The 9,405-nt window shown below is 32.4% G+C and overlaps 1 protein-coding gene across 1 annotated transcript; it reads right to left on the bottom strand.

Moving 5' to 3' along the window:
* Nucleotides 1–318: 318 nt before the first annotated feature.
* LOC132732124 (uncharacterized) lies at nt 319–9,376 on the bottom strand. Its single transcript, XM_060718491.1, has 8 exons — nt 9,129–9,376; nt 7,435–7,594; nt 6,721–6,860; nt 5,840–6,025; nt 4,334–4,450; nt 3,409–3,495; nt 2,513–2,675; nt 319–2,005 (listed from the first exon to the last, which is right to left on the bottom strand). Exons 1-8 carry the CDS (start codon nt 9,210–9,212, stop codon nt 1,938–1,940), a joined length of 1,005 nt encoding a protein of 334 aa, XP_060574474.1. The 5' UTR covers nt 9,213–9,376; the 3' UTR covers nt 319–1,937.
* Between the last annotated feature and the right edge of the window lie 29 nt (nt 9,377–9,405).

Genomic DNA, 9,405 nt, shown 5'->3' with positions numbered 1-9,405 from the left:
AAAAACAACGATTGCAGGACATAACATTCAACAACATCACTGTCACTGTATATAATCGTGATGCAACAAATGTCTTACTGTATAGACAAGTCACTTTCATGACTTCTTTCATTGTGAAGAATTATTTTTATGTATGGCCAGTCGCTTTTTGGGGGCTCACAGTGACTTCGATATTAAACCACGTGACCTGTGAAGAAGTCTTGCGAGTTTTAAGACTGTACATTGAAGGGATTCCGGACCTCTTGTTTTAATGTCAATACTTGTAGGGTTAGCGTCACCTCAAACTATAACTATTCAGACTGAAACCAACTTTATTCATATAAGTAATATTGTTTATTTTCAACATAACTATGGCATAATCAGTTATATACAAAAAGTGATATTTGATTATTTAACAAAGCATATGATAAGATAAGAAAATGTCCAAACATTTTAGAATAAGCACAACGAAATATCTAATCGTAATCTTGCCATTTATGTAAAAATAAAACGCATCTGAGTAAAAAATATGAATGTATTATATACAAATGTACATGTATGGTCATGAAAATATGTTGGGAACACTATGAATGTGAAATGTTCTCAACTGTTTGATTCTCTGTTTGCTATGTATGTAGATCTACGTATGTACTTACATAGAATTATACCCCTGATTATCACTCCAGATGTCCCGGTTCGATCCTGGGCAACACCCTTGTAATATTTCAGAGACACTTTAAGTGTTTCCTACCTACATAAAGGTGTCCTGGTAAGAAATCCAGGTAATCGTTGCATGTATCAGTGCTATACACCGGGCATATAAAAGAACTAAGGGATTTATTCAATAAGAGCTATAGGGACTGGTTCCCGGATTCCCTTTAATCTCATCGCTGTTTCTCAACTCGATGTATACAATGCATACCTGCTTAGTGTAATCATAACGATTTTGAAGCAGTATGATGTAGAAAATCATATAAGTATTTACATAAAAAAAGGTTACGAAATGACATACTATACTACATAATAAAAAAATTCACCAACACAATAAGCATGTGATAAAAAGCATAAGTAATGTACTGCAGGGCAAGCTTAAAGGGGGTATTTGACGTAGCTGAAAATATTCATCTTGTGTCCTCGTTCAACTTTCTAATTTTTCGCAGGAATACTCAATTATACATCTACAATCTTAACTTTGTGTAAGACAAATAAATGGCAGGTTATTTTTATGCACATAAAATAAACTTAATATACCGGTAAACTATAATGCTCTTAATAACTTTACACAGACGGGTATTTCTGTGATAATCTTTGTAGATTAGTATTTGAGCCGCGTCACGACAAAACCAACATAATGGGTTTGCGACCAGCATGGATCCAGACCAGCCTGCGCATCCGCGCAGTCTGATCAGGATCCATGCTGTTCGCTTACAAACCCTATAACAAGTAGAGAAACTGATAGCGAACAGCATGGATCCTGATCAGACTGCCCGGATGCGCAGGCTGGTCTAGATACATGCTGGTCGCAAACCCATTATGTTGGTTTTGTCGTGACGCGGCTCATTTCAAATCGCATAATGTAAATAATGCCTAATAAAGAATCTTACTTCATCTTACTTAGGTATAAGGCTTTTAACAAATATAAAAGGTTTCTGTTTGATTGCCGAGTAGAGTATTTCAAGCTAGGACAAATACACTAACTAGTGTCATACGTTCATTTCTGCAGCTATAATTCGAACTCGCCTTTCTCGACAAGTTCGTAACAAGTTGCCCGAGGTGTTCCGAACGTTTATAAACAACAAGCTGAATGAAAATATGAATATTAACAATTTCGCAGTTCCAAGTTGTGTCATTATGAGGAGCATTTAGCAATGATCAACTGGTACACAAAATCCGTTTTGAGTCAAATAAAAGGTTTTCGTGAACGAGGATCATATGATCAAATAATAAATTCCTTTGAATCAAGCTTGTTCTTGTTGTGGTTGTTGTGTTGAATTAACCGACACTTCCTCTGTCAATCTTCCATACACTGAAAATACAGTGACAATATCATGATAACTTTACACATTAAACTTTTACAAGTTTCTTTAAAAACTTGAAACACATTTTGCATATAATAGTGTATTCCGTTCCCAGTAAAGTGGACAACTTGAATATATATGCCTGTGTTTTATTTTTATCAAGACAGTCGTTTTTTACTATGTAAAGTTTATCTAATCTTGCTTGAACCGGAAGTTCTAGCCAGGCCAGCCTGCACAGTCGGACTAATCTCTCTACTGTAGGTAGCTCAACTTCTGAGATTTTATATAAATATCTCTTAAACGTTTGAATGGATTGGTTCAAATAAAAAGCATGACAGAGCCAATATACATTTGGCAAGTTTAAAGTTATTCTGGTTGGCAGCCTAGGAGTATTTATTCATTTTGTGAAAAGATTGTGAAAATGTCAAACTGATGTCATCGGGAGAAGCAAATTTATTAGAATGGTTTTATATGATTTAATAAACAAAAACAATAAAACAACAACCAGTCCCAACCTTTCTGTGTCAAGCCTTTACCAAAGTTGAAATATGCTTTGAATCCAAAATAAAGAGTAGCAGCTCTGACCAGTAAACACGCCACAGCGGCCACAAAAATCACAGCGTTCAGTGAAGTTCTCGTCTGCGTGTTGTCGCCTACAGATTGTAAGTCTTTAGCTGCCTGTAAAAATACAGTATCCTTAAATATGTGATAAATGAAAAAATGTTTTTTTTTCTAAAACAATGTAATTCGACAGACTCGCTGGTCATTGCAGGGAAAGATGGATAACTTACGTGTTACCGTTTATCGATTTTTAAACCTGACTGATTCCCCTTGAATCCGGCGTTTATCGTAAAATTGAAAGACAGTTGTGGGTATCTTTTCCAAACATTTGAGTCCAAATTTTTAAAGGAGATCCAGTAAAGTATTATTCAAAACAAGAAAATAAAGTTGCTAGCAGATATTAAACTGAACTGATCTACAATGGGCGCAATTTCCATAAGTTTTTTTTTCAAATATTGACAAAAACATTAGAAAATATCATTTGGATATTCTTCTATAACAATTTATTCTACAACAATTTTAATCGGATAAAAATAAATATGTTACATCCAACACTAACACACAGCATCTAAATATAATTATTTTGTAGTTTGAATACTAACAACATAAATATTTCTGGTAGGACAGACCTTCCATTGTGGACCAATTCACCTTAACGGACATAAAATTGCCCTTTGATTAAATATCATTAACAAAATTCACAGAAAGACACCTTTGGCTAATCATGTTATGCTAAAAATTCTCATCAAACCAGCATTGGTTTGTTAAAACTGGCGTTAAATATTGGCGTGGTGAAGCACCATGTTCAATATATAAAATCACCTATAATATAAATACATTGATTTCTTACCCTCACTATCAGATAGGTAGCATACGCCGGCATTGTGATCCAAATTACAGCGTATGCTATAGCTACTGGTTTATTTTCTATCCGCACCTGAAAGTCAAGATAGCAATCATTGAAAAGGGCTACAATGTAGATCATATGTCAAAAATAAAAGACGGTATTTATTGAACGGAAGTAGATCATATCTCAAAAATAAGGGAGAGTGTTTCTTTGAACACATGTAGATTATATCTCAAAAATAAGGGAATGTCAGAAACGGACAATCGAGATTACGGTTTTCATTCATATATCTAAAGTGTTGCGGAACAAAATAATTCACTAGCTTAGACTGTTTACGTCATTGATACGTACACTGACACACTGGTTGTATCCTATTTATATTATGAATGGATTTGTAATTTAGAATCTAAGAAAATATATATTGTAAAATATAATGTCATGAAAAATTGAAAATGAAAACTTACTACCTCATTATAATTATGTAATGTTTACCACATTAATTACACAGTAGAGTTGATAAAAATCAGTCGGAAAAAAACATCTTTTGTAAAAATGGTTATTTTTTTTTTTAAAAAAAAGAGGAAATTTATATAGTAAGCGAGAAGTCCCTGTTAACGAATAAGGAAATATAGTACACCTATATCAGAAATTTCGTCAAATTATTTCAATGATATGTGGACCCCATCACGACCGTGCTGAAAGTATAGTATTTTTTCTTTTTTTTAATCATGCCTTGAGGTTATTAGCTTAACGATTGGATAATTACCGTGTCTCAAAAGTTATAAAATAGGTCACTGGTTAACTTTAGTTCTAATTATTATTACAAACAACAAGATGTTGTGAACGTTACAGTGACGTCATTTCTCTGACGTTTTTTAAAACTATTCGTTCGATAACGTTCGATGCCGGTAATTCAAAATATACATACGGAGAGATATCCTGTGACAAAAGAAGCTAGGCCAAACACCAGGGATAATGGTAGTAAGATAGTGTCTTCTAGATCCAGTTTCTGTCCAGACGTCAAAATAAACAACGCTAGAGATAACTGAAATAAAGTGAAATTAAGTATACACCAAAAATTTAAACGCACATAACAACAACAGCACGTGTAATATTTTGATAACATGTTTTTCAATGAGATAACTAGTCTATTTCTTTAAGCCCGAAGAGAATCCTATTCCGGCCAGCAAAAATCTTGTCACTTTTATAGAGTAGTTTAAAGGACACTTGAATAATTATAAAATCAAAGTGAAGGCAGTTATTCTCCTAATTCTCGCATGCGTATATATTATAAATTTACACATGTTATCATACAGAACGGCGTCACAAAGGTCAACTTGCAATAAAATTCTTTAAAATGACAATATAAAGTGGTACATTAATTGTATATCAGGCATTCTTTAAAGTGGAAAGGTTTAAAGTTGGCCTTTGTATCATTATACATTGTAATAAGAAATCAAGGACATATTTAATGTTAAAAATTATATATCCGTTAATAAGTACTATAAGTACAGTAAAAGTATATTTTTACTATTTACTATTTCAAACGGAAACAACTTTATCCCTGATTACATATGACGTAAAATGATAACAGGAAGTAACCAGCTTCAAGGATAGGTTACTACGTATTTTTCCTGGTCATTGCAGTCAAATAATTCTTTGAATACCATTTTATCTTAATTATTCCAAAATAAGTTTAAACGGATTCGTTTCCTCCGAAATGTATTTTGGACCATACATTTGAACTTTCGTTGCATTCAGTGAGCCAAAAATGAAGAAAGAAATTCAATTTGTGATTCAGCTCACAGGGATGAGACGCTTTGATCTACCGCTAACCCCCCCCCCCCCCCCACCTCGCCTTCCAGTCCCTGCCTACAATCCCTCAAAAATATAAATAAAAGAAATTTCCCACATTAAGTATTCATAACAACAATAATATGACACTATAAGGCAATTTTTCATAATACCTAGAGATATTATGAAGTACACTGTATTATGAAAATTGCGTAAGAGTGTTATATTATTGTTACTATGAAGACTAAATGTGGAAAATGACTTTTATCTATATTTATTTTTTTGTTGTTGTTAAGGGGGGCTGCAGCAAGGACTTGAAGGCAGGGGGGATAAGGATAATATCAGAACAAAAGGTCTTATCCCTGTAATTAAGCTACATATGAAATTGCAGTGAGGTTCTTTTATAAGGATGAACACAACTTCTCTCAAGGATGAACACAACTTCTCTGTTCATTCCGATCACATGACCATGTCTCACATGTAAAAAGGTTAACAATTAAAACAACATTTAATGCTAAACTACATAACAATTCATATATTACCCATTCGTAGACTGAGAATACATATAAATAAAGCAAAGAATACTATTAAATTGACGTGGGGGAATTTTGCAAACTATATCTCAATAAAGTGTTCTTACCGAAACTTGCAAATCAGCTTTTAAAAGATCAAAAAACACAAACATTGTTCTGCACAATTCTTGCAAAGTACCATGCGCCCCGACAGTTCGAAATATCAGGTTTTTCGACTCATGGTAGTTCCGTGCTATTAACACGCCCATGACGATTACACATGGACTTAGGGAGGAAGACACGATGAGTCGAGCCTGAAAAATATATCAATTAAATGTTTCATCAATAACAGCTCCAACTTACAAATGAAAGATATAAAATAGTTCCATACATAGGCAATATTGATTTCCGGTGGCATATATAAGGAAAGGAGTCAGTGAAAATAGCAGCATCTTTATCCATTTTAAATGCAGTGGTCCATCTTACATGTGTTCCTTTGAAAGGTTTTATTTTCACCTGTGACCTATTCATAGATTCCTAACATGTCTTATTCTAATTATTAGACTAGTGGATTAGAAAAAGCATTTTCCCACAACATATTTGGAACACAAAGGTTTGTGGTTAAATTGATTGATATTCAAATAAAAAGTCAGAGTATTTATCTATCATTTGCTACTATAGCATAGTCACATCCCTTTTTGTCTATTTCAATAAGTTTAAATCACACAAAACACATTAGTGAGTAAATTGACACCTTGGTCAGAGAATATCTACAAAAATAATGGTCCAGGAACAAATCGGCCATATTGGTTTTCGCTGACTGACAATGGTTTTACAACAGTAAGCAAAGCTGTTCTGTTAACAATAGGTACCGCTCTAAATGTTATTTATACTTAACTATGTGATTAATTTTAATAAATGTGTATAAAACAAATACAATTGTATTGTAATACTGATCATCACTAATGATATGGTATCTGATAATGATTCATATTTTATCTTGACTTACCAGTTTATATGGACCTTTTGCACTGATAGCGTAATTAAGCACTAGGTACAACCAAACCACGGCCGTAGCTAGGACAAGTATACCTATCTCATAAGGCCGCTCAAAGAAGACGCCGTTTAAAACGTAGTAAATGCAGAATACTGTAAAATAAATATGTTATACATCACATTACTGAATGTTTAACTACAAAAACAACATATTATAATAAAAATTATCATCATCACCATCAGCTGCAGCAGTAGAATAAAATTATCATCATCATCATCATCATTCTCGCAATCTAAATCACAATTAGCATAATTATGATGATAATCATCATCATCATAATAATAATAATCATCATCATCATCACCTACCTATACAACCAGCATCAATGTCTATCACTACCAATATCATAAACAACCAAAACAACAACATATTAACATCATCATCTTCTGTAAAAGCACGTCCAATCATTATCATCATCATTATCATCATCATTATCATCATCATTTTTATCAACACCACAATTATTTAGCACCGTTGAATGTTATGATTAATTACACCGTTTTAGAAAACTTTATATCAGATGAAGATGGTGTCCGCATTAAACACGTTATAACATTATTTTATGGGAACATGCATTTTTATAACTTTTGATTCTACCAGAAGACACATTACAACTTCCGCTATATATTTAAACAAATCCATTCAAAAAACATTGCCAATACTTACAAATATTAATGAAAAGCACTAAAGCAAACGTAAAATCTGCGCTATCTTTTGGTGACACAACCAACCGTTCTATTGTGATACCAAGGGAGGCAACCAAACACAACAAAGTCACAACCAGAAAAACTTTCTCAAGCTTCGTCAGTCTCTCACAACTCTGAATCTGATATAGAGGTAATTAAATAGTCTTTGTTTAAATTATAAAATATACTGCTCCAGCTTGACCTATTATCATATTTTGGACAGAATACAAATGACCCATTCTTAAGTGTTTATATCATTTGTAATTTGCTATAAGAATGTATTTACTTAATTGCAATAAACGTTTGAATTGAATTGAATTGAATTTAATTGAATATAGCACTTATTCGATTAAACACACATAACCTGCTATAAATCTTGATAACGAATATATCATATTCAAAAGTTGCTTCCTTCGAGTAACATAGGGAAACATTGTACTTCACAGAAATATGCAGCAGCCGTGAATTATGATAAATATATAAGTCACGCACAGAAGTTATAATATAAATAGCTACAGTATTTTGATATATTTTGATTTATAATAGTTAATAAATTTTAATCGATATTTAGAGCCGCTCTTCTTTAATGATTAAAGTGATGATAAATATGTGGCATAGGAAAAATCAGAGTTGGGTGACATTTTCAACAATAATGACCAATCGCAACTACTCGGCCCTTTCCGTCAGTCTTATGAATACACAGAACGGGTCTAACCTACGCTTAGAAACTAAACATGTAAACAAATAGTAATTTAATGCTGGGAGTTGTTGACAAGTTTATTTCCAATATATGTAGTAAAAGTCCACCTAAAATGAGTGAATTCATAGGAACAAAAGCAAACAATACATTATTTATATATTTATTATTATGGTTGTAGAAACCGAAAGTACAAAAAACCAACCTGTTGACATTTAGGCTTAGATGTTCAAGGAGTCCCGGGTTCGAATCCCGACCAGGCCAAATTATAAATCCAATGAAATGTTTTTTATAATAACGGTAAACAGTAAACTGCTCCCAACTCAATGCGGAACAAGGATTTAACAGGGGTTCGTGTGTACAATGTAGCTAAAACATTCTAAAATATTTTGTCATTTTACATTTGTACATTTTTCGTACTTTAATAATTGTTATTGATTTACTGGTTATTTGATTAAATTACATTCTGCAATCGTCAAGATAAACTGCAACATTCTTTCTCTTATAAAACGCATGTCAATTTCTTAAAGCATGTGTGCACTTGATTTAGATAAACTTTAAAGCTGCGTTCAATTTATTCAACATGCATGTTTATCTATTGAACAACAAGAAATAATATATAATATTTTTTTTAAACATTTAAATACTCATTTCACAATGTATTTAAAATTACCCATGTATAAATCAACAACGTTAATTAAAATATTAAAGCATACTGTACAGTGTATGTATACATTTACATGTATTTACATGTTTTCAAAATAAGTTGAATCATACAAAAGTATAAACTTAACCGAGAAACAAAATAATTTAAAATGACTTATGATCTTGTGTAAAACTCATAAAATATATGTAAATGATTGTCCTGATATTTGAAGAATATTTAAAGCGATCCAATTTTCGTATTACATAAAGTGCAAAGTACATGTAGCTCTGCTACATCATAAGTATGTCGATAAAACATCAACTAATTATACCTTCCCAAAACACGTATCTTTGGTGGAATCTGTAACATTGATTCCAAGATCAGCAAAGCTTATAGGTCCGTCGCTTTCCTCCATTTCTCAGTCACTCATGAATTGGCAATTCACATTAATTTTAACAACTTATGTTTAACTTCAAACAATCTTGTTTACTTTTCAGCTATTTTATTCAGCTTGCTAATCATGTAAACAAATGATAATGTTCTGTCGGTGTGGATCACGTAATGAGGAGTGTATTCAATATTCATCAAATAAATAAACAACTAACTAG

This window comes from Ruditapes philippinarum, unplaced genomic scaffold (genome assembly GCF_026571515.1).
Source record: "Ruditapes philippinarum isolate M1 unplaced genomic scaffold, ASM2657151v2 ctg2145_1_1_1_1, whole genome shotgun sequence".
NCBI lineage: Eukaryota > Metazoa > Mollusca > Bivalvia > Venerida > Veneridae > Ruditapes > Ruditapes philippinarum.
The sequence above is the reverse complement of the archived record's forward strand: the minus strand, read 5'-3'. Positions and strand labels throughout refer to the sequence as shown.

Bases quoted from the DNA above. Each gene is read 5' to 3' on its own strand.
- LOC132732124 (XM_060718491.1), bottom strand. From the start codon at position 9,212: ATGGAGGAAAGCGACGGACCTATAAGCTTTGCTGATCTTGGAATCAAT. The intron at 4,451-5,839 runs GTAAGAACACTT...ACTTTATTTCAG, and splicing joins AAGCTGATTTGCAAGTTTCG to TTATCTCTAGCGTTGTTTAT. The intron at 2,676-3,408 runs GTAAGAAATCAA...GTATTTTTACAG, and splicing joins CTACCTATCTGATAGTGAGG to GCAGCTAAAGACTTACAATC.